We start from the raw sequence: 25637 nt of genomic DNA on the forward strand, positions 1-25637 counted from the left end.
GGATACTATTTCGTGTTCCTTGGATGAACCATGGTATTTACATGACAAAAATCATATTAATATAAAATCATAAAAATCATATATAAATATTTCCAAATAAAAAACACCCTTTTTTCACTGAGAAAGCAAAACCTTTATAAAAATAAAAAATAATTAAAAAAGCAATAGAACTCTTGGTGTTTTGGTCATTGTTCTCAAATATGTGTCTCCTTTGGGGAATGTAGCATAGGAGAAAATCCATAGCCTGTGTACTGCCCCCAGAAAATCATCATGGCACCCCCACCTTACCATACTTTCCTAAGCATGTTTATGCAAATATATTTACTTCCCAATAAGTGTAGTTAGGATTGCAAAATGGGGTTGTCAGCCACAAGCTTCCACTCAACATCCTTGAAGTAGCCTTGAAGTATTGAAAATAAATGAAAAAGAAGTTTGGTTTTTAATAAGGCCCTTGGGAGCCTGTGGAAGGGTTGTACCCAAGGGCCCAGCTTATCCTTTGATACACACCTCCTCACCTTCAGCTCTCCCAGGGCCAGAAGTAATATAGCTAGGGAGGATGAGGAGACCTGTCGCTGCCTCAAGGGCTGTCATACACTTAGTGGCAGCAGGGGGTAAGTGACAGCTGCATCTTCACACTTCAGCCTACTCTGTCTCCCATCATACTCCTTCCTTCCTTCCTTCCTTCCTTCCTTCCTTCCTTCTTCAAGAAAGCAAGAGGAGCGATAAAGGAATAGGGTGAGGGAGCTGAAGTGGCTGTATTCACTCCTGTAGCCACAAGGTCTTTGATGGGATGGGCAAGGTTGTGAATTCTCTCTGCTACCAATAGTGAAGTGGTACAGAGGCCACAGAGTCAATCCCTGGGTTCTCCAGGTAGGGAAGACTCCTGTCTAAAATCCTGGAGAGCAACTGCAGTCAGTGCAGATAACACCAAGCTAGATAGATGAATGGTCTCACTCGGTATAAGACAGCTTCCTATGTTCTTTATGTTCCTGTGTTCCTGTGTTCTTATGTTCTTTATCTAAACTGTTTTTCTCTCGTTAGTAGTTTAAAAGGAAACATACATTCATTGTTTTCTATGTTGCAAAAGATAGTCTAAAACTTGCATACATTTTAATGAGAGAAGAACAATCATACCTTTTCTCTTGGAGGGACCGGATTTCAGAAAAAGAAAGGCAATATGTTGAGGTCCCTCTTCTGGAAAACTCATGTGTCTGCATATTTTCTACTTCACAGGTCCATAATGTGGGTATCTGAGAGAGAGCCTTTATGTATGTGTATCTATTTCCTATGTTTATTCAGTCCCATTATTTATACATGGAATGGAATGTAAGGTTCAGCATATTTGCTTTATTTACAAATATCCAAGCAAAGAATGATGGAAGCAAGCAGGCACTCCTAAAGCAGGGAATAAATCTTCAGAGAACAACTTCTGTACTCAACTCCCTTTAGGCACTATAAGCACAGGATCTCTCTAATCAAATATTTTTGCTCGTTCTCTCTACCCACTCCTGCCCACAGCTGGATATTTCTTATCTCTTCCTGATCTGATGGGTATCTAATTCAAAAGATGTATATATCTCATATATATTGCCCAGAGGAGAGAGAGAGAGAGTTTGTTACACACTGAGCACTCAGCCTAAACTATTAGCACACCAGTAACCTAACAAGGAGGACATTAGTAGCCAATCATAACATTATTTCTACTGCATTAAGTTGAGCAGCAAGTGAAAGAGCACTAAAATATGAAATGCACAGATGAGCCTCAAACTGATGCTTATTAAATAGAAATTTCACCACTCTATTTTTCTCATTTTTTATTTCAGTCAATGACCAGTAGAGAATAACCCTCCTTGCAATTCTTTCACTAGAACAGGGAGGGAAAACCTGTGGTCCTTTTGGTGTTGCTGGGCTTCATCAAGGCCCAGACAGTATGGACAATGGCCAGAGACTATGTTGTTGGCATTTGGAGGTGAATTCTCAGCAGAAGCTGAACTGAATACTGAACCCCTCTTGGAGAAGCATGCTTTCCCCCAGATATAATCACACTGAAACTCTGCTTTTAGGAAAACAAGGAAGCCAGTGTTTATTAGAGGAAATGCATGTTTGGTAAAAAAGAGATTACCAAGCTTTAGTCAAGAAAGTGCATCTATTCCTGGCACTTTGAAAACTATACCAGTATGATAAACTTCTTTTCAATTGAAATTGACTTTTCATTTGCCTTTTGAAAAAGCAGCAGCTGGACAAGATACCCAAACGATAACTGGACCACTGGTTTCTTACAAACCAGCCAATCAATGGGCTGTATGCACTGTTTATATAACCTTGAGATGAAAGAGGGGAGAGGGGAAACCCACCTTGTAGATTTTTCCTGTTTAACATCTTCATCATTATTTGACTGCAGAGCTATGCACTCTAAAAATGGAACAATGGAACCATACAGTAGTGGAGATGGAACAACTGAACTATACAGTAGTGGCAGAGTTTGTTCTCCAGGGATTATCACAGATCTGGGAGCTGCAGCTGTTCCTCTGTTGTCTCCTCCTGCTCTTCTATGTCATCATCCTACCTGGGAACATCCTGATCATTGTGACCATTTTGAAATATTCCCATCTGGGATCCCCCATGTTTTTCTTCTTGGCCAATTTGGCTTTGATGGACATCTGCTACAGCTGTGTCATCCCTCCAAAGATGATAGCCAACGTCTTGGCTGGCTGCAGAACCATCTCCTACAGGGGCTGCATTGCGCAGCTTTTCTTCATTCATTTTCTGGGTGGGGCCGAGATCAACCTCCTTATTGCCATGGCTGTGGATCGGTATGTAGCCATCTGCCACCCACTGCACTATGCCACTGTGATGACCAGAGTGGTTTGCTGGATGTTAGTTGTAGGTTCATGGGCAGGAGGATTCATACATTCTATAATCCAGGTGATTCTCATCATACCACTTCCTTTCTGTGGCCCCAATGAACTGGACAATTTCTTTTGCGACATCACCCAGATCATCAAGCTGGCTTGCACCAACACTTATGCATTAGAATTTGTCATGTTTGTTAACAGTGGTCTGGTCACTACTGGATGTTTCATCCTCCTCCTCATTTCATATGGGGCTTTGCTGGTCAAGGTGAGGACAGGCTCTGGTCAAGGGAAGAGCAAAGCCTCCTCTACGTGCATCACCCACATCATCATTGTCTTCATCATGTTTGGTCCGGCTATCTACATCTACTGCCGCCCCTTCCAAGATTTCCCCTTTGACAAGATAGTGGCTTTTTTCCACACTGTGGTCTTCCCTTTGATGAACCCCACGATCTACACACTCAGGAACAAGGAGATCAAAGTTGCTATGTGGAGACTGATGATGAAGTATAAAATTTAGGCAGATATCTGAAAGGAAAATAGAGTGTAGTGCTTCAGTGATCACTTTATGTTTTACTTTATCATCCCAGTTTCTTGGACTAATGTTGTAGTAACACAGTAGTGTATTTATAGTGAGTGCATATCATCAAAGGTAAATTTTAAAGTTTATTTGAAATGAAGTATTTCTATGAAATAAAGTGATATAAGTGAGTGAAATTGATTTTCAACACTGTAGTCTAATTAACTGTGTAGTAAAGCTAGCACATATTTTTTAATAACTTTGGAATAACTTGCCAAAACCAATCTTCATGCTGGAAAATGTTAGCTATTTTTGAGTCATTCAGATTTGTGCTGCAGTTTCACCCCCAAACCTTTGTAGTAAAATAGACTCCTTAAACAAAACTTGAAGATGAATCTTTACTTGTTAGGATGGCAACAACTGAACAAGCTGTATTATTTATATATTGAGTTCAATACAATTTATTTCTCTCCCTTGAGCCCAAGGGAGGGTTTGGTCTTCTTGTTCCAAAAATACAGACTTTCATAGCAATGCATAAATCGTTAGTCCATTACATGCCTGTCTTCATAATTTTTTCTTGACTGAGCCTGCTTGAAGTCTTCACACTCCCATGTTCTCAGGCAACAAAATGACAGCAAACACCCCCATCCTCACATTTCACACACACACACACACACACACACACACACACACACACACACTTTTTAAAGGCAGTTAACAAGTTAAAAAGGCAATACAATTTATGCTTTGTAAAATCCATTTTCTTTGTAAAATACAGTACAAAACTAACAGGAAACACTTCAAGCACATTTGTTTCCTTCACATCTTCCTACTTACACACACTTCCAAGTGTTGGAAATGTTGAGAACATTCTCCTAATAATGACGAGTATTTGTAATAAGTTATCAACTTTTGTTCCAATCATTAGACATTCTAGGAATATTCAAGTGTAATCTATGGAGCAGAGGTGGGTACGTTGTGACCCTCAAGACATTGCTGGACTCCAACTCCCATCATTCCTGACCAATGGCCATGCTGGCTGAAGCTGATGGGAGTTGGTGTCCAGTGACATATTTAGGGTTTATGTGCCCAAGCCTCCTATAGAGGAACCCTGTATTATTAAAATTGCACAGAAAACAAAAAAAAAAACCTGATACATTTCTGTGCAATCCAAACTCATGATCTACCTATATTGAATGCCCTGATATTCTTTTACCATATAGCTGTGAGTTTGCATTTCTTAGTACAGAAAGTATTGATCTGATATGTAGAGATCTTTCTTATTCTAATTAATTCAAGATGGTTTCTGGAAGCTTCTCTGTGTGAAAGAAACAAGCAGAAGGTTCATGATGTTTGGATTATTCCTTCAGAGAAGCTGAACCTGGGTTTCACTTTCCTTTCTGTCTTTCTTTCCTTTTGGTGTGGTGTTCTGTACATAGTATGCTTAGTGTTAAGGTTTAGACTTATTATAATTTATTATAAGTTTAAGTTAAGTCTGCTGCAACTAGAGTTCTTATGGACAGTGCCAGTCCTGAATGTATTGGATTTGTGACCATTGTGCTACTTTGCCTTCAATAGCAGTAAAGCTCTGCTGGATGAAATACAATTGCCTCTTGTCTATTTACTGGGAATCCTACAATTCTACAAGTTTTTACTCTGCTAACTATACATTGGAGTTCTGCTCTGGGTGATATTGAGTAGAATTTCATGACAATAGCCAGTTTTACTATTTTTACTATTTTTACTATTTAACAGCACCACAAAGCCAAATTAGGCAACACTAATCTAAATAACCAATCACACAACTTCCCTGTAAGATATGGCTACATAAGATATGACAATTAGAATAAGATCTGTTATTTGATTATTGATGTAAATCCCCAAAATGTATTTTTTATTGTTAAGTTTTTACCTCTATCTTCAGTACATTTTATTTTAATGCTTTGGCTAGTGGCTGATGCAAATAAAGATTCTTCTGATTCTACATGAACATGTTGCAGTGCCAGTTAATAACTGGCATTCTGTCAACGTGGAAAAGAGCAAATTTCTCCACTGCTGATAAGAATCCAGAGCAGGCCTGACAGGATTTCAGAGCCCATCAAGCAAAAGCAGAGTCATCAAGAAAGGCAGGAGTCAAAGAGTGACAATCCAGCTAACAGTTGCAGTCAGTGCCGGATTTACGTATAAGCTAAACAAGCTATAGCTTAGGGTCCCACTCTCTTGGGGCCCTCAAAAAATGTAAAGGAAAAAAACCTGGATGTACATTTCCAAAATATAAGATAAAAAACAAATAAAATAAAACCTACATAGAGGAAAAGTGTTTTGTGTTGTGTATGGACCTATTAGGTCCATAAATTACCATATAGCATGTATTCAACACACACAAAACAGCAACAATTTGTTGTTGATAAAGGACAGCTAGACATATAAAGGGCCCCATTACCTTCAGTAGCTTAGGGCCTCATCAAACCAAAATCTGGCCCTGGTTGCAGTAAGCTGATCAAAAGTAGATGAGAGAAATTAACAGTAATGCAACAATCATGTCTACCAAAGGAAGAGATTGTTCAGATAAAATGCTATCACAATCATGTCAGCAAAGCCAGGGATTATTCAGTATCTAGTGTTGATGGGCAAATGTTAACTCAGGGGTAGGAAACCTCTGTCCCATGGGTCAGTCTTGCCCCTCCCGGGAGTCCAAGATGACTCATGAGGCCATATTCTGCAAACCACACCCACCTGTCATCATCTAATGTAATTGGGTGACATCACCTGATGGGTGGAACAGTGGGGTTCAATCCTGTTGGGGGTCTGCTTTGTCAGCACATTGCCTGAAGATTCAAAGGGCAGCACGAGCTGTTTGAAATCCCTGCTTTAAACAGCCCCATGCTACTTCCGAACCTCCAAAAACTGATAATTTATAGGACTTCCAAACTTCCCTGCATTGTACTTTGAAGTCCTGGCAGCTGAAGCTCCAAAGCTGACTTTTTAATAAAGTTCTTGATGCTAACTTTTTAATAAGGTCCTTGGGAGGCAATGGAAGGAGCTGCTCCTAAGGGCCCTGGATGTCCTTGAATAGGCAACTTCTTCTCCCCACTTTTGGCTCTCCTAGGGCCAGAAGCCATATAACCATGGAGATGGATGAGGGAGCCTAGTGGTGCCTCAAGGACTGCTAGAAAATTAGGGAGGGCAATTGGGAACTGGTAAGAGGCAGCTTTCTCTCAATTCTACAGCCCTTTCCTTATCCTTCCTTGTTCTTCTGCAGCTCTTCTTACCCCTTCTTTTCCTTCTCACTTGTTGTTGTTGTTTAGTCGTTTAGTCGTGTCTGACTCTTCGTGACCCCATGGACCAGAGCACGCCAGGCACTCCTGTCTTCCCCTGGCTCCCCCAGTTTGGTCAAACTCATGCTGGTAGCTTCAAGAACACTATCCAACCATCTTGTCCTCTGTCGTCCCCTTCTCCCTCCTTCTCACTAGTCACAACTAAAGAGGAAGGAAAGTAGATTGGGCCACTGGCGGAGGAATGAGGTAAACTGATTATTATTTTTTTTGCTCCTTTCTTTCTGCCACTGTAGCCCTTCAAGGAACAGGCACATTCCCTTCTGGACAAGGACTTTCTGGACAAGCACCCACAACACTTTCACCCATACAGTATATGAGTATTGGCACCTCGTTTTTAAACAAAAGAAAGCATAGATATTGGGGGGGGGGATACTTGCATAAATATGAAAAGTGGGAGAAATACATAGAAAAATGTGTACAATGTACTTTTTTTAAGGAGAGTTCACATACTGGTGTGGAAATTGGGGAAATGAATTTAATACTGGTGAAATAAGCATCAGAGAAAGAAAAATCAACAGATCTATCCATTTCTAGGTTACCCAGAGCATAAGCATACAAGAGTGAAGATCTGATCAGGAAGGAAACTAGGGATCATTTTCTTCCCTTATAATGAGGAGCCCATTGGCTGTTGTTAGGTTGTATTGATGCAGGGTGTCTAAGAGCTGAACTGTCCTTGTTTCAAATGCTAGATTTGCTAAGTTATGCCATAGAGATCCTTGTGCTGTAGTTCCTATTGACTGAAATAACACACTTGTTTCTGGCTGAAATCACTACTAAGAAGGTTTGAATTCCACTAAGAGCTTGCCTCTTGCTTTGCCATTTCTGTGGACAGGACACATGGGTGCTGGAATCACACAAGAGTGATCCTGACCTGCTGTATTTATGAGCTAAAGCTGCAGAGACCAAATGGATCGACATGAGCCTTTTTCCTGCTCCCTGCTGCTTGAAGTACTGCAACACACTCAATTTTGGGGGGAATTGATCAGCGCTTCTTGCTGGCACTTGCTGGAATGGTATAACTTGCAAAACTCTCAACTTTTGCACCTGGGTGGAGCACACAAAAGAATAATCAACCGCACCACTGGAGTACCTGTGAGTAAGGCCAAGGAACACACTCTTTCATTACCACATCTAGACCTTGAGAGGAGTGGGAACGTTTGAAGTGGGTGGCAACTTTATGGTTTTGTCTATGTTAATTTATGGTTTTGTCTGTGTTACTAGTGTCTTAGAATCATAGAGTTGGAAGAGACCACAAGGGCCATCAAGTCCAACCCCCTGCCAAGCAGGAAACACCATCAGAGCACTCCTGACATATGGTTGTCAAGCCTTTGCTTAAAAACCTCCAAAGAAGGAGACTCCACCACACTCCTTGGCAGCAAATTCCACTGTCGAACAGCTCTTACTGTCAGGAAGTTCTTCCTAATGTTTAGGTGGAATCTTCTTTCTTGTCATTTGGATCCATTGCTCCATGTCCGCTTCTCTGGAGCAGCAGAAAACAACCTTTCTCCCTCCTCTATGTGACATCCTTTTATATATTTGAACATGGCTATCATATCACCCCTTAACCTCCTCTTCTCCAGGCTAAACATGCCCAGCTCCCTTAGCCGTTCCTCATAAGGCATCGTTTCCAGGCCTTTGACCATTTTGGTTGCCCTCCTCTGGACACGTTCCAGTTTGTCAGTGTCCTTCTTGAACTGTGGTGCCCAGAACTGGACACAGTACTCCAGGTGAGGTCTGACCAGAGCAGAATACAGTGGCACTATTACTTCCCTTGATCTAGATGCTATACTCCTATTGATGCAGCCCAGAATTGCATTGGCTTTTTTAGCTGCCGCGTCACACTGTTGGCTCATGTCAAGTTTGTGGTCAACCAAGACTCCTAGATCCTTTTCACATGTAGTGCTCTCAAGCCAGGTGTCACCCATCTTGTATTTGTGCCTCTCATTTTTTTTGCCCAAGTGCAATACTTTACATTTCTCCCTGTTAAAATTCATCTTGTTTGTTTTGGCCCAGTTCTCTAATCTGTCAAGGTCGTTTTGAAGTGTGATCCTGTCTTGCTGCCATCACTTGCTGATTTATATAAATAGTGTTGTTTGGCAATACACAAACATGATCAGGTTTAAGAATTAAGGGCACTTATGATGGAGCTTTGAGGAAGGTGAGGGCTCATTTGCAGAGAGGAGAATAAATTTTACCAACAGATGGAAAGAGCATATAGTTTATGGATCCCACATTAGTTAACCTTCGCTCTTCCTGATGTTTCTGAACTACAACTCCTGTCCTTCACTGATAACATGGCTGATGGAAGTTGTAGTCTAACAACATATGGAGGCCCACAGGTTGCCTAACCCTGAACTAATGATCCAAACTCTCTCCATTTTTAAAATATGTTCTGGAGTTTTAAGAAGCATAAGATTTTGGAAGTTCTAAAACAGATTGTACAGGTCTCCTTATCTGCCAACTCACCCCTTCCTTTTCAATAAATGGCATCCCACAGAGATGTGCCACAACATCTACACTTCTCTGTGCAAAATTGAGTTGATCCAGACATAACTTAGAAGGTTCATCTTTTCTTGGCCAGCCTACTAACTGGCTGCATGTAGAGGAATGCATACAAGTGAGGGGGAGGGAATGCTGTGATTGTTTTCTATTTAATGTCTTCATCATTGTTCCACTTCAAGGCTATAATCTGCAAGGATGGAAAATGGGACTCATACAGTAGTGGTCGAGTTTGTTCTCCAGGAAATATCAGAGATCTGGTTGGTGCAACTGTTTCTCTGTACCCTACTCCTGCTCTTCTATGCCATCATCCTACCTGGAAATGTCCTCATCATTATGACAATTAGGCATGACCCCCATTTGGGATCCCCCATGTTTTTCTTCTTGGCCAACCTGGCCTTCATGGACATCTGCTACAGCTGTGTCACAACTCCGAAGATCATAGCCAACTTCTTGGCTGGCTGCAGAACCATCTCCTACAGAGACTGCATGGCTCAGCTTTTTTTCATTCATTTCCTTGGTGGGGCAGAGATCATTCTCCTTATTTCCATGGCTGTGGATCGCTATGTGGCCATCTGCCACCCAATGCACTATGTCACTGTGGTGACCAGAGTGGTTTGCTGGGCTATGCTGGTGTGTGCATGGGCTGCAGGTTTCATACACTCCATGATCCAGGTCATTCTCATTGCCCCACTGCCTTTTTGTGGCCCCAATGAGTTGGACAACTTCTTTTGTGACATAACCCAGATCATCAAGCTGGCTTGCACCAACACTAATACATTAGAGTTTGTCATGTTTGTTAACAGTGGTCTGGTCACTACTGGATGTTTCATCCTCCTCCTCATTTCATATGTGGCCCTCCTTGTCAAGGTGAGGAAGGGCTCAAGCCAAGGGAAGAACAAAGCCTCCTCTACATGCATGACCCACATCATCATTATCTTCATTATGTTTGGCCCAGCTATCTATATCTATTGTCGTCCTTTCCAGGACCACCCGTTTGACAAGGTGGTGGCCTTTTTCCACACTGTGATCTTCCCTGTGATGAACCCCATGATCTACACACTGAGGAACAGGGAGATCAAAGTTGCTATGTGGAAACTGTTGAAAAAAATTCAAAATTTCCAGACAAGTGAAAGATAACTATGGCATAGCATTGCAATACTTGCTTTTATTCTTATGCTTCCTTGCACTTAATCATTATTCGTTAGATTTCTTCCACACCCTTTGCTTAGTGAATTCCAGAGACGACAGTAGATTAACAATACATATTTTGAAGAGCAAAGAAGAGGACTCTAGAACAACTCTTATTTTAAATACCTCTGCTATATGTTGGCTATAGAAGCTGTGATACATTGCTGAGGGGGGCAGGAGGAGAGAAGAGGAAAGCAAGTCTTCAGGCACCAGTTAAGTCTATGTCTCATCCAGAAATTATAGCCAAAGACATTTTTGCAAATTTAAAAAATCCATCCGGACAGAAACTTTACCTCTAAAAAAGAGGACATGGTCTGGAAAAAGAGGACACATTGGAATCCTAACTGAGTAGATAGATTCAGACCATACATTTAAAGCACATTCAGCACACATCTACAGCACATGACTTCCCCCAAAGAATCCTGAGAACTGTAGTTTGTTATGGATGATAGGAACTGTAGATCTGTGAGGTGGAACTAGAGCTCCCAGGAAGCTACAGTATGTACTTTACACCTGAAGAAATGTGAGCTTTGCATTCAAATTTAATTCTAGTTTTTACATCATCATCATCAGGCTGGGAGAACCACCACGTTTGCAAAAGTACAACTATAAAATGCAAAATAGCCTTAGGGGAAGGCAGCCCCCCCCCCCCAAAAAATAAACCCTCTTGAATAAGTACTGAGCATGTTCACCAGCCAAGGGATTCTAAATTCCTTTTTGAGTGGAAAGGGGAAATGGCTAGTTGAAACAGTGTAAAAATGGTTGTAAATTTTTCTCCATGGACACGCTCTTCTGCCTTATTCCTTGGATAAATGGTTGTTGGACTAGCGCCCAGATCAAGGCCTACTGCTTCACCTTTTCCACTCCCATCCCAGAGGTCACCTGCACTCTCTCTCTCTCTCTCTCTCTCTCTCTCTCTCTCTCTCTCTCTGATGCACAATGCAAACTTTTTAATGAGCTCCCTTAAGACTGATAGCTGGAGTGTCTCTGCCTAGAGTCTCTGGAGCTCTTACTATGGCAGCTTCCAGTGTCTGTGTGCCAAGGCCTTTAGATGAGCAGGGAAGTATTTTGTTCTTCCCAAAGAGGAAAAGAATGTGACCCTTTTCACTGCCCTTTACCCCAGAAGAAGAATAAGGAATTAGCTCTTTTTTCTTTCCTTCCTCACAATGTTCAGATGTTAGTTATTATTTTCTCAGGTTTCAGGGCTAGATCTTCAACAATCAAAAGCATTTTGTCCTCACTCACAGATCCCTGATCACACATGCATTATGTGTTAACTGATGTGTAAGCCCATGCTGCCACAGAGGTGTGATATGAGCAAGATCTTGGGCCCACAGTTTTGCCACAAGGCAGGGGTGTTGCAGTGCACTTCAGCTATGTTAGTCAGAGATAAAAACAATGGGAAAACAAAGAAAGCAAGGCAAGCTGTTGATCATTATTGTTCTGTTTGAAAGCAGTCTCCCACTGTCCATGCAGGGAGATGAAGAGCCCAGAACAAAAGCATGTTACAATTTTTTAACCCTCAGATAGTACCCACCCTTGTAACAGAAAAGCTACCCCCCAAATGGCAGCTTTAAATGGCACAAAAAGGGTTGTATCTGTAAATCAGGTCATGCTCAGAGTTCATGTTTCTCCAGCATATTTAAGAGTCTGTTAATCAAGATGCCTGCAATGCCTGCTATTTGCCTTTTCCAAACCAGTTTGAGATACCCTTTGAAATAGTGAATACATTGACTCCAGAATCCATTTTCAAGAACCTGTTTCATTCATACAGAGATAGCTGCTCTTTGGGCAAGTCTGTGGAAATAGTTATCAATACTTATTAATCCAGAGGGGAAACTCGGGAAGGATTTCCTGCTATGTGGCTGGAGGAGTCTCGATGCTCACTAGGGGTTAAACATGGCTGTTGTATTGCTCTCTGTTTTCAGCTCAGGTTTTACTGGTAAAAGTGATATTTCATTAATTTTTCCATAACAGTTACAAGCTGGTCACTGAGGATATGTGCACCATATATTTTTTAAAAGTACATTTAAAGCACATTTCTCCCCTCAAATAATAATGGGCCCTGTAGAACAGTGAGTAGGTTACTGAGAGCTATAACTGTGAGGAGTAACAGTGCCCCAAATTATTTGTGGGAAACAATGTGCTTTGAATGTACTTTAAAGGTATAGTGTGTATGTAGCCAGAATCCCCATTAAGGTTAAAGATAAATTGGCATATTATTACAAAGCATCAAAATGGCATTGGAAAGTCAAATGGCTGTCACAGGGCTTATAGATGCCTGGACTGTGTGAAACGTGTGGATCTGGGATTACACCTTTTTATCTCCTTCAAAAATAACCATACTCTTGGGTAAACAAAACTCTGATCTACATAGATCTTCAAGGTAAGATTCTGGAGGCAGAACATGGAATCATTTAAATGTAGTGGTCCAGTATTTGTTGATATAGATTTAATGGAAGGGCAACAATGATTTCCCATTTCCCCATAGCCCAATAGACCAAATGGTTTAAGGCTAGGGACATTTTCAGAGCAGTGAACATTTGATCTACCACTCAGAGGTCTGTGTTTTGGGTGCATGGGTACATGCATGTTCCTAGCGACATATGTAACAGGGTTGCCAGATCACCTGTAAAATGTAAAGGGACCCCTGACCATTAGGTCCAGTCGTGAATGACTTTGGGGTTGCGGCGCTCATCTTGCTTTATTGGCTGAGGGAGCCGGCGTACAGCTTCCGGGTCATGTGGCCAGCATGACTAAGCCACTTCTGGCGAACCAGAGCAGCGCACGGAAACGCCGTTTACCTTCCCACCAGAGCGATACCTATTTATCTACTTGCACTTTGACATGCTTTCAAACTGCTAGGTTGACAGGAGCAGGGACAGAGCAACGGGAGCTCACCCCATCGCGGGGATTTGAACCACTGACCTTCCAATCAGCAAGTCCTAGGCTCTGTGGTTTAACCCACAGCGCCACCCGTGTCCCTCCCAGATCACCTGAGCACCTGGTTAATGATATAGCCACAAAATGTCTTGATAACATTAATATCATATACAACCTTCCTTTCTTCTTTGAAGATTAATAGAATTGGAGATTATTCAATTGTTTGAGTGCACACGCACAGTTCGGAGATTACCCTGTTTTTGATCCCTTGCCACCTACCCACCCAAGAAACCAAATGAGAAGTCAAACCAACATGCGATGCACCCCTGAGGACAGCTGTGTATCACATCCCTTAGTGACAAAGTATTGTTTTCTTCTCTAGCACCATTGGAACAGATAACACACCAACTAATGCAGTCAAGCAGATATATCATCCACATAGATATTGTCATCCCCACACCAGTCACAGGCAGAAGAAGGAACTGGATCAAGCAGCTCCATGCTGATGCTGATCAGGACAGAAGAAGTTGCTGTAGCAACCTCAAGGAATTTCTGTTGGATTTGGGAGGTGGGTGAGAAACCACTTGAGGATGTATTGCATTTTTCCAGAAGGCAGGTGCGAAACAATGGGAAGAATGACATATTGCAAACATCTCCAAGGAGCTCTCCATCCATTTCCATCAACTAATCTTCTCTTTCCCATTCTCTAACTCCAGCACTCCAAATGCCTCACACTCAGCAGTGTGAGGACTGGTCAGCATTATTATCGTGTAATTGTCCACCCAGAACACTGAAGACTACATACTATACCCAGTTTCTGATATGATGGGCCTCTAAATCCTGGGGAACAGCTGTGGGAGAGGTCTACTGCACTCGTGTTACATGTGAGAAATTAGAACTGTCATTTTACATCAGACAGCAGCTACATACCCACGGCAGTTTATTCAATTTTCCTGATGTTTCTCTGTTCATTTCTGCATGTAAGTAGAGCTTTCACGTGACATAAACGCCACTTCAAGAACTATAGAGGAATATAGTGAATATTGAATGCTCATTTCCATATTAGTTGCAAATGATTTTTTTTTTCTGGAAAGGAATAACATGGAAACTAGGACTAAATGGCGCTATAGTTCTGGAAGTGATATTTGCATCATGTGAATGCAGAAATTAACAGTTCATGAAATGGGAAAATGGAATAAACTGTAGTGCGATTTCAGCTTGTGACATCAAGCTGAGCACTCTGTCTTCTTATGGTGACTAACCAGATGTTACTTTGGAAAGGAATCACAAAATAGGGGAAGCTAATGCATCTGGCCTATTAATAATTCAATCAGAGCAACACACAATATTAAGTTAAGTCTTTGCACAACAAAAAGAAGTGGATACACTTCAGTAATGAAGATAGACAATGGATCTATCATATCCACCTTTGTGTGTGTGTGCACAGTCCTGTGATGCAGTCTCAGTCAAACACCCTGCCGGTGGAGCTGATGCTAAATGAAACCACTGTGTAAGGGCACAAGGCAGCTACTTCTTTCTTCTCCATGGGCTCTTCTCTGTGGTAAATTCTCCTTGGAATCTCCTTCTGCAGCAGAACTGGAGTACCCAAATGGGTAGTTCTTCAGATATTCCACAAATTTAGATTGTATCTTGGAAAGTGGTCTGCTTCTTAGGAAGATAGATAGTTGGAAAGATGGTGTGTGTGTGTGTGTGTGTGTGTGTGTGTGTGTGTGTGTGTGTTGAAGGACAATATATTTTAGAGGAGCCGCATTGATGGGGAAGGCTCATAGCCCACTAGTAGAGCATTTGCTTTCCATTTAGAAGGTCCCAGGTTCAGTCCAAGTAGGAGTGTGAATTTTATCCTCTAATACTCTGAAAAACCACTGCCAGTCAGTGTAAACTATACTGAGCTATATGAACTAATAGTCTGACTCAATATAAGGCAGCTTGCTGTTTCCCTAAAAGAGGTGTGTGTGTGCACTACAGCCCTTCAGATATCTGTTGAGCTCCCACTCCCATCAGCCCCAGCTAGCTTGGACAATGGTCACAGGCAAGGAGCTGGACTCTGTAGGGCCACAGGTTCTCAACTCCTGGTGTAGATAATACTGAGTTGGATAGAGGAATGGACTTAGTATATGTCATCTTCCTATGACTAATGTATGAACAATTAGGACTGGGGTCCCAGGACCCAGTCAAGAATACAGTGGTACCTCAGATTACAGACACTTCAGGTTACAGACGCTTCAGGTTACAAACTCCGCTAACCCAGAAATAGTACCTCGGGTTAAGAACTTTGCTTCAGGATGAGAACAGAGATTGCATGGCAGTGGCACGGTGGCAGCAGGAGGCCCCATTAGCTAAAGTGGTACCTCAGGTTAAGAACAGTTTCAGGTTAAGAACGGACCTCCAGAATGAATTACGTTCTTAACCTGAGGTACCACTGTAATGGCAGCTGGCACATAGCTATACCCTTTGCTAAGGCTATAATGGAAGTATCTCATTACCACCTTTTTCTCCCTTTCCAGTTTTTACAGTGATTTGCAGAAGACAATGGCATGGGGAAACAAGACAATGGTGACTGAGTTTGTCCTGCTGGGCCTCTCTGAAACTTGGGAGGTCCAATTGGTCTTCTTTGTCTTCTTCCTCCTCCTCTGCATGGCTACTTTGTTCATCAACATTCTCACCCTCTCAGCTATTTTCAGATGTCGCCATCTTTCAGACTCACCCATGTTCTTTCTCCTGGGTCATTTGGCTTTCCTGGACCTCTGCCTGTCCTCCTTTGCCACTCCAAGATCTCTCTTTGATTTCCTTGCCCAACACCATGTCATTTCCTTCCATGGCTGCATGGCACAAATCTTTTTTCTTCATCTCTTTGGAGGCAGTGAGATGCTCCTGCTGGTAGCCATGGCAATTGACCGGTACGTGGCCATCTCCCATCCTCTCCATTATGCCACTCTCATGAATCGGCGGCATTGCATGGGGCTTGTGCTAGCCTGCTGGACTGGTGGGCTCCTCCACACCACTGTGCAATTGGTTTTTACAATTAAGGCACCTTTCTGTGGGCCCAATCTTGTGCACAATTTCTTCTGTGACCTCCCCTTTGTCATCAAGTTGGCTTGCACTGACACCTACCCCCTGGAGGTCATGATGGTCACCAACAGTGGCATTTTGTCACTGGTGTCTTTCGTTGCTCTGCTTCTCTCGTATGGATTCATTCTTCATACCATTTGCTCCATGCCCCACTCTAAAAGGACCACAAAGACTGCTTCCACGTGTACCTCTCACCTCATTGTGGTCACCATGTACTTTGGGCCCTGTATTTTTATTTACCTGCAGCCATACAGTCAATTCATGGCTGATAAAGTGCTCTGCATCTTCTACACCTGTTTCACCCCCTTGCTGAACCCGACTATCTATGCTTTGAAGAACAAGGAGATGAAGGCTACTATGGGAAGCCTGCTGGCAAGGCTTTCTGGGAAGGTTTCCACTCAAGGCCAGCCCTATCATTAGTCAGCATGAGATGGCCACCTCGGGCAGCTTATTTTGGTTGTCACAAAAGAGACAAAATCAATAGTTATTTCATTTACTGCTCACAGTGTGGAGAACCCAATTATTATCTATGCATTAAAAAACAAAGAGATGAAGGCTGTCATTGGCAGTCGGTTGGCAAATATTTCTGGACAGGTCTCCACTTAGGGATGAACCTACCACTAGGCAGCAGAAGGCAATTCTTGAAATTGAATTTGGGTGTCACGAAAGAGCAACAAATTTAATTTTCTGATCTTCTTGCATTTATACATGGGGTGGAGAAAGCAGTTAGAGAGAAGTTTTTTCTCCTTAGTCTAGAACCCGGGCTCATACAGTGGAGCTGAAAATGAAGTGCTTCCTTACACAGCACACAGCTGATGGGTGGGGGAGCTAAGATTTTAAAAGTCTTTTTAAGAAACCTCATTCAACATTAGCTCCACCCACCCCTAAACTGATTTGCACCTGGATGTAGACCAGATGTTCTCTGGGTAGCCTCAGGTCAAATGGGGTGCTGTGTGCCACCCTAGGATTTCTTTGATTTTCTACCTCAGCTACCAAAATAACTTGACCAGCCACTGGTACGCAAAGACCTATGCAGCTTGGGGACCAGGATACCGGAAAGACCAGCACACCCCTTATTTACTATGCCAAGGCATCATCTTATCAGGAGGTCCTGAATATTGTTTTTAATCCAATCAGTATTTACTGACATTTTAATAAATATTCTACTCTCCTTTACATCTACAGGTGTGGCAGTTGATGTGCTAGACCAGTGTCTGGCTTTGGTAATAGACTGGATGAGAGCCAGTAAGCTGAACCTCAATCCAGATAAGACAGAGGTACTGTTAGTAGGTGGTTCCCTAGACAGGATGGATGGGAGACTGCTTCCTTTGGGGGGGGTTACTCTCCCTGTGAAGGAGCAGAGACATAACTTGGTGGTGCAGGCAATACTCCTTAGCTCACTCCTATTGTTCTGTGTTTACCAAATTGATTTATTGAAAAATCCATTGCACTGGTTTACTGTAATCACGTCGTCATTATGTACTATAATTTATTTTTACCTGCACCATAATTTATTTTTTACCTACCCATTTTTTTGTCAGTCATGTCATGTTTTATTATTTATATGTGTACAATTTTGCAACAGAAAAATAAAATAGACGGGGGGAAGTATAAACAAAAATCTTATTGCTGATCTTGTTGTCTACTGAAAACCCTGTAAACCTTCCACCCCTTCCTGGGTGGGCTATCTTTCCAGGTCTGCCCCTTATTTCCCTCTACAGCAAATTTAGAAATCACCTTCTTGACCCATTGGACCCATTATTGCTCTCATCCGCTCAATCTGCGGATGTCTTCACATGCAGTGGGTGACAAGTCCCTAGCTCACTAAGAATTGAAGACTGATTGGCTACCCACAACTGATTTAGCCAGCTGGCTTGTCTTGTCTTGACTGAGAGGTGATTATGACCAAGAAGGCAGTGATCAAAGGGAAACAAGAAAGAGACAATGGTGGGACTGGAGGGAGGGAAGGAAAGAGAGGAAGAGGAAAGAGAATGGTGTGAGAAGACTTTAACATGTCTTCTTGAGTGATCTTGCTGGTGCAGAATTGGAAGAGCCAGGAATCCTCCTAACCTCCTTGTGGACGTCAAGTAGGAGGCCTCCCTTCACCAGCCATGAGGGGGAAGCAGTGCCAGCACAGACCTGAAGGCCCAGCCCATGCACAGCTCATCTCCCTGTGGTTCTGGAAGGGAGCCTTGGCAAGGGAGCCTGTTGTAGGGCCACTGGGATGCAACCCCTCAGAAATCTGGGGTCAGAGAAGCCACCCCAGAGCTCCACACCACACAATGCCTCTGATTGATTGACTTTAGCCCAGATATCACACTCTTCCATTGTCTCTCAAGACAAGTCAATGTCATCAAGTAAGTGAAACCAGTGGTCAACACTCAAGGATATAGAAATTGATGCCGTTCCTATAGGGGCATTAGCATTAATGAAAAAGAAGCTCCTCCCCTAATTAGAGGTGGATATCATTCCATTGGGATAGGTGGTAGAATCACACACATTTGGGACAGGGAAAGAAAATCACACCCCTATTTATCCCCCCTTTTTATCTCTTACCATCTACCCAGAAAACCAGACCTGAAGTCAAACCAATGCACAATGCATCCTTGAAGGCAGCTGCGTAAATCTTGCTTTAGTGAGAAAAGTATTACTCCCCCCCCCCGCTCTGTAAGAACAGATAAGGCACCAACTAAAGCAGCCCCCGGGGGGGGGAATGAGCAATTAATTACACACACATACCACTGTCTCTTGATTTGCTCTTTAGCCTGCCTTTCAAGCAGAAATCACATCCACATAGATAACTCATCCCCACACCACTCATAGGCAGAAGATGAAACTGAATCAAACAGCTCCATGCTGAGGCTGAGCTGAACAGAAGAAGCTGCTCCAGAAAACTTCAAAGAATCTCTGCTGGGATTTGCAGGTGAGTGATATAGACCATTTGAGGGGGTGTTAGATTTGTCCAAAGGCAAGTGCCTTTGGGAAGAATGACACATTGCAGACTCCTTCAAGGAGCTCTTCAGCAGTTTCTGTCACCTAAACTTCTCATTTCCAACTCCAGCACCCCACATGCCTTTTGGTGGTTGAATTACTGATGGAATATGGGACAATGTGGGAACTGGTCAGCATTGTTACGGCATACTCATTCATCTAGAAGACTGGAGAATATATATTACATTGAGTACTGGGGTGACATGCCTCTGATTCCTGGGGAACAGCAGCGGGAGAGGGCTTATTACATTCATGTCCTTTTTGTGGGTTTCCCATAGGTGCGTCAGAAGGCAAAGCACTCAGTTATATGGGCACAGCCTGATCAATAATGGTTTGGGCCCGGCATGTTGTTGGAATCCTGAGGTTAGGGAACTGGTGCTCCCTGCAAAGCGGAATATAAGATCTTAAGAAATCAGAGCTACCATTCCAGATCAGACTGTGGCTTGTATGTGCATGTTTATTCCACTTTCCCAACAGTTCCCTAACTGTTATTTTTTACATTACATTTGAGCTTTCACATGATGCAAAATCCACTTCCAAAATTATAGAGAAATATAGCCTAGGTTTACCACTTATTTCAATACTATTTCCAATGATTTATTTTTTCCCTGGCAGCAAATAACATAGAAATTAGCACTAAGGTTTGTGCCATATTCTAGTGTAGGTCTGAAAGTGCCTTTTGCAATGTATGAAAACTCAAAGATAATGTGAAAATTAACATTTAGAGAAACATTGGAAAAGGTGACCATCTAGATGAGGACTCTGTTTTCCAACAGTGCCTAACAAGATGCTCCTTTGTAAGAGAATAACAAAATAAGACATGATAATGCATCTGAACCTGTTAATGATTCTGCCAGTTTGTTTCTGCCTCTGAACATGGTGTCATGGATAGAAGTCATTGAGATACCTGTGTGTGTGTGTGAATATAAGTTTTATTCTCTTCTCTTCTCATCTCTTCTAGTCTATTCTATTCTTACTGAATATTACAATATTCTGAGACAATAACTCCTAGGGTATGACCTGCCTAGCTAGTTCTTCTTACTTTGCACAGCAGAACACAATGGGTAATATCTATAATGCCGTCTAACAGTGATCTTGGCACCAACAGGGCTGTAGCCTAAAGAGGGCTGCTGAGGAAGAAGAGTGTATCAGCATCCTCAATGGAACCCCAAGGTTAACAGAAGTGCCACAAATAAAATAAGGAAGCACCAATGAAGCTGAAAGGGGAAACAGATGAAATAAAGTACTTCTGGAGGCAATGATGGCCTCCAGTTTGGATGGCTTTAAAAGAGCATTCAATGCATTCATGGAGGACAGGGCTATCAGAGGCTGCAAGTCATGATGGCTATGGTCTGCCTCCATGGTCAGAGTCAATATGCTTCTTCATACTAGTTGCTGGAAGCCACAACAGGGGAGAGTGCTCTTGTGCTCAGGTTTTGCTTACAGGTTTCCTGCAGGAATCTGGTTGGCCACTGTGAGAACAGGGTGATTGTTGTAACTCTACTTACACTTCATGTGCAAGGAACCATGGAATGGGTGAGGAAGAGAAAGACCAGGGCTTCAGCTCACCAGCTCACATTTCCTTAAAAAAGAGGTGGAGGGTGACAACTAAAATTCTAACATGTAGTCACTGCCACACACCCTGGTGGTGGAGCTGCCACTAAGTAAAGAGCTGTGGAGGGCACCATGCAGCTTATGCTTTCTTCTCCACAGTTTTCTCTGAATGGTAACTTCTTCTTAGAATATCCCCTAATCTCTGCTGCACCAGATCTAAAGAACCCAAAGGGATTGTGCTCCAGGCAGTGCTATTTTTCTAGAAAAAGAGGTGCTGGAATTCACCATGAACTCACTCTTTCTCTTAGAATGGCAATGACACCCATTGTCATTGTTCTGGAACACACCTGAGAGGTGCCAGAACTGAGTTCCAGCAAGTTCCCTCTGTTTACAGTTTTTTGGGAAAGTGTTCTGCTTCTTAGGAAGATGGGTAATTAGGGAATTGGGGTGTATGCATGAAACTATGGACACAAGGGCAGTGTATTTTAGGTGAGCTGATAAGATGAAGGGTCATAGCTCAGCTGTAGAAAGTTCAAGGTTCAATCTCCAGCATTCTTCCTTTGTCAAAAACCCTGAAGTACTACTGCAAGTTACTACAGACTATACTGAGTTAAATGGACCAATGATCTGACTTGAAATAAGGCAGCTTGCTCTCATCTTAAAAGGTAGCCCTCTCAGGGGGCGGGACTCCAACTCCCATCAGCTCCAGCCAGCATGCTCAGTTTTGGGGATGATGATGTGAGGTGAATAACACCAACATCTGAAGAGCTACAGGTTCCCCATCCCTTGTGAAGACAATAGTGAGCTAGATGAAGTGATAGTCTGACTCATTATAAGTCACCTACATATGTTCCTGTGATAATGCATGAAGCACTAGGCTAGGAATCCCAGGACTCAGTCAAGAATAATGTCAGATGATACAAAGGCACACCCTTTGCTGATTTAACCGAAGACTGCGATGGAAGTATCTCATTATTGTCTCCTTTCTCCCTTCCAAATTTTCACAGTGATACGCAAGTACTGTAAGGAATGTCAACAAACCAGACAATGGTGACTGAGTTCCTCCTGCTGGGCCTCTCTGAAACCTGGGAAGTCCAAATCTTCTTATTTGTTTTATTCCTTCTCCTCTACATGGCTACATTATTCACCAACATCCTTATCCTCTCAGCAATTTTCAAGGATCACCACCTTTCAGACTCACCCATGTTCTTTCTTCTGGGTAACCTGGCTTTCCTAGACCTTTGCATGTCTTCCTTTTCCACCCCAAATCTCTTTGATTTTCTTTCCGAACACCATGCCATTTCCTTCCATGGCTGCATGGCACAAATCTTCTTTCTCCATCTCTTTGCAGGCAGTGAGATGCTCCTGCTGATAGCCATGGCCTATGACCGGTATGTGGCCATCGCCCATCCTCTCCGTTATACCTCACTTATGAGCCGGTGGCATTGCACGGGGCTTGTGCTAGCCTCCTGGGCTGGTGGGCTCCTACATGCCACTGTGCAATTGGGTTTTATCATTAATGCACCTTTCTGTGGGCCTAATCAGGTGGACAGTTTCTTCTGTGACCTCCCCTTGATCATCATGTTGGCCTGCACTGACACCTACCCCCTGGAAGTCATGATGATCACCAACAGTGGCATTATGTCACTGGTGACTTTTGTTGGCTTACTTCTCTCCTACGGATTCATTCTCTACACAATCCGCTCTCGGGGGGCATCTGAAAGGAGCACCAAGGCTGCTTCCACATGTACCTCTCATCTCATTGTGGTCACCATGTACTTTGGGCCCATTATGTTTATTTACCTGCGCCCATATGCCCGGTTCATGATTGATAAAGTGCTCTCTGTCTTCTACATGTCTGTCACCCCCTTGCTGAACCCAACTATCTATGCTTTGAAGAACAAGGAGATGAAGGCTGCCCTTGGAAATCTGTTGGCAAGGCTTTCTGGGCAGGTTTCCACTCATTGATGGCCCTACTGTTAGGCAGCTTGAGGCAGCCACCTCTAGCAACTGATTTTGATTTTCACAACACAGCAGTAAATTGTCAGTTGTTTATTTTACTGTTCCTGTTGCATTTATACATGATGTGGAGAAAGTGTATAGGGTGCATTTTTTTCTCCTCTTGTAATTGTAGAACTTGGGGTTATTCAGTCAATCAGGAAAGGAAGTGCTTCTTTACACAGCAACCAATTGACCAATAGATTTTGCTACTTCTCCGCCAGCAATTCTTAGACCACCTATGTATCCCAACATGGAAACCAGAGACAGAGGTTATATGCTTCTTATTACTGGGGAGAGACCAGCAGCTCACCAAGACAGTAGCCAAGTTCCTCTATTTGATTTTCTGCCACCAAAGTATGCTATAGGACCCTGCCCTTGCTGGAGTCCCACAGAGGTGAAATAGATTGCTTGCCTCTTCTTCCCTTTGGTAAATGACTGTACTGTTGAAATGGTGATGAGATCGCATTGCCCAATTTATTCTGAATGTTTGTAAGTGATCCCAATAAAGGTTTGATGATGATTATAATTTTGCTAGTACAAGGGATGGCCACCACTTTGAATGCCTTAAATGCATTAGAAAAAATCCTGGATGACAAGGCTATCAATGGCTACTGCTGATGATAGCTACATTACCGGCAGTATCCAGAAAATTCTATGGTAATTACCAATATGTTGAACATGAGGTGAATCACACAACAATTTTAATACCATTGTTGGAGTTCCATCTGGATAGCACCAGCACAAGTATACACATGTAGAGTTGTTCTTACGGACTTATTTTAGAAGTATTTGGACTGTTTGGGTTTGAGTTATTTAGTTGCATATGTCATTATTATTTTGGCATTGGAGATATCATTTAAAATTCCATGTTTTAGAAGTTGCTGAAATGACATTTATTACTGTTAATGAATTTTTGTAAACTGCATACAGAGTTGTTCAGCTTGTGTTTTATCTCTCTGTATTCCTCAGTCATCTAGGTTTCGGGCAAGTACTCGTTGGTTAGAGAACCCCAACAGAGATTTAAAATCACAAGATATGCAGCAAAGTAAAATGTGGCAATATAGGCTGTTAGACTTTTAAAATGTCCCATTTTAAGTTGCTCCCAAAGTTCCCATCTTCCCTCAGCATAGAAAGAGTCCACACATTTGTTAAGTTACACATGGTTTGCTTACAAACGCTTCAACGGTCAGGTTCATGTGCTTTTCCATACAGCAGTCTGAAAACATGGGCATTAAAACTTAGGTTTCAAAGTGGTGAGTGATTTTTAATCATTTGTGTATAAATCATTTGTACATATATTGTTTAAGCCATGTGGTCTGAGTTTTGTACAACCAACTTAGACCTCTTTACTAGTAAGGTTCACATGGTGGAATGAAGGCAGAACAAGGGACTTGATAACCTTTCCTACAAAGGTGATGGTGAGTGACTCTAGTTAAACCTGGCAGGACAGCTTACTTTATGGTTTTAACCCTTCATGCATCAATTAGACTTAAGCATGTTGGTTACTGAGGCTGGTTATCCCACACCTTCTTCTTAGGTAGGCAGGAACCTACCTTATACTGAATCAGACCATTAGTCCATCTCCACAGTGTTGTCTATACCAGCTGGCTGTGGCTACCCAGGGTTTCAGACAGGGGTCTCCTGCAGCCCTGAAACTCAAAACAATTGCAAGGGCAGTTTTATGAGTCCAGAAGACTCAGAATTCCTGGTGCTGACTTCTGACTTCAACTTACACACATACAGAGAGCTTCAGGAACACATCTCCAGTCCTGAGATAGTTCAATGACATCTATTCTAATTTCTTGTGGTTTCTATAGCTAAGTGTTACAGTTCACTACTTTCTTCTCCACTTGGAAAGGGCCCTTTATTCTTCAGATTGAGGAGTACAAATGTATCAGGATATTAGAATTAAAATAGACTCATGGAGGTACAGTGGTACCTCGGGTTAAGTACTTAATTCGTTCCTGAGGTCCGTTCTTAACTTGAAACTGTTCTTAACCTGAAGCACCACTTTAGCTAATGGGGCCTCCTGCTGCCGCTGCACTGTCATCGTATGATTTCTGTTCTCATCCTGAAGCAAAGTTCTTAACCCGAGGTACTATTTCTGGGTTAGCGGAGTCTGTAACCTGAGGCATATATAACCTGAAGCGTATGTAACCCGAGGTACCACTGTATTGCATTGCATTGATTAGACCATTGTGACTGAAACCTCGTTTTCTCCCTCCCCGGTGTAATAAAAATATGCTTTTTAAATTGTCTGTCTTGTGAATTTCTGGATTGAGAACTGTTTAGGTACATTTTGCAGGCAAGGACCATTTGATTCACACAAAGATCTACCTCTCAGAAATCTTGCTAATCTTGTTATTCACTTGGAATCCTATCCTTCCTTCCACCCAGAGTGGAACAGTTCGAAATGATTCTATTGGTGGAGTTGGTGAAATCATGTATTCAAGAAAGGTGCAGAAAATCGTAGCCTTCTCTATTCCCATCTTCTTTGATCCCTTGCCATTTACCAAGAGAAACAAGCCAGAACTTAAACCAGCACCATTCACCCTTGAGGGACATCACGTAACATTTGCCACAGTGGCAAAGCATTACCTTTTCCACTAGCTTCCTAGGAGCAGATAAGGCACCAGCTTCAGCAGTCTCCTTTCAAAAAGAATGAGCAATTAATCCTACACATTCCATTGACTGTCAATTTGCTCTTCATCCTGCTTC

General features: G+C 42.5%; 4 protein-coding genes across 4 annotated transcripts; all 4 read left to right on the forward strand.

Annotated features, from left to right (window-relative positions):
- The first annotated feature begins 2402 nt into the window (after positions 1–2402).
- Positions 2403–3421, forward strand: LOC128399650 (olfactory receptor 4N5-like). Its single transcript, XM_053361293.1, has one exon. It carries the CDS (start codon positions 2419–2421, stop codon positions 3370–3372), a length of 954 nt encoding a protein of 317 aa, XP_053217268.1. The 5' UTR covers positions 2403–2418; the 3' UTR covers positions 3373–3421.
- A 5986-nt stretch (positions 3422–9407) lies between these two features.
- On the forward strand, positions 9408–10349 carry LOC128399901 (olfactory receptor 4N2-like). Its single transcript, XM_053361745.1, has one exon. It carries the CDS (start codon positions 9408–9410, stop codon positions 10347–10349), a length of 942 nt encoding a protein of 313 aa, XP_053217720.1.
- A 5478-nt stretch (positions 10350–15827) lies between these two features.
- LOC128398951 (olfactory receptor 4K3-like) lies at positions 15828–16793 on the forward strand. Its single transcript, XM_053360214.1, has one exon. The coding sequence runs from the start codon at positions 15834–15836 to the stop codon at positions 16791–16793; it is 960 nt and encodes a 319-aa protein (XP_053216189.1). The 5' UTR covers positions 15828–15833.
- A 5154-nt stretch (positions 16794–21947) lies between these two features.
- Positions 21948–22886, forward strand: LOC128398952 (olfactory receptor 4K3-like). The gene has a single exon (XM_053360215.1). It carries the CDS (start codon positions 21948–21950, stop codon positions 22884–22886), a length of 939 nt encoding a protein of 312 aa, XP_053216190.1.
- The last annotated feature ends 2751 nt before the right edge of the window (positions 22887–25637 follow it).

The sequence above is a fragment of the Podarcis raffonei genome, chromosome 13, assembly GCF_027172205.1.
Source record: "Podarcis raffonei isolate rPodRaf1 chromosome 13, rPodRaf1.pri, whole genome shotgun sequence".
NCBI classification, from domain to species: Eukaryota; Metazoa; Chordata; class Lepidosauria; order Squamata; family Lacertidae; genus Podarcis; species Podarcis raffonei.

What these genes read in the sequence shown, in the direction of transcription:
- LOC128399650 (XM_053361293.1), top strand. Translation starts at nt 2,419, where the DNA reads ATGGAACAATGGAACCATACAGTAGTGGAGATGGAACAACTGAACTAT.
- LOC128399901 (XM_053361745.1), top strand. Translation starts at nt 9,408, where the DNA reads ATGGAAAATGGGACTCATACAGTAGTGGTCGAGTTTGTTCTCCAGGAA.
- LOC128398951 (XM_053360214.1), top strand. Translation starts at nt 15,834, where the DNA reads ATGGCATGGGGAAACAAGACAATGGTGACTGAGTTTGTCCTGCTGGGC.
- LOC128398952 (XM_053360215.1), top strand. Translation starts at nt 21,948, where the DNA reads ATGTCAACAAACCAGACAATGGTGACTGAGTTCCTCCTGCTGGGCCTC.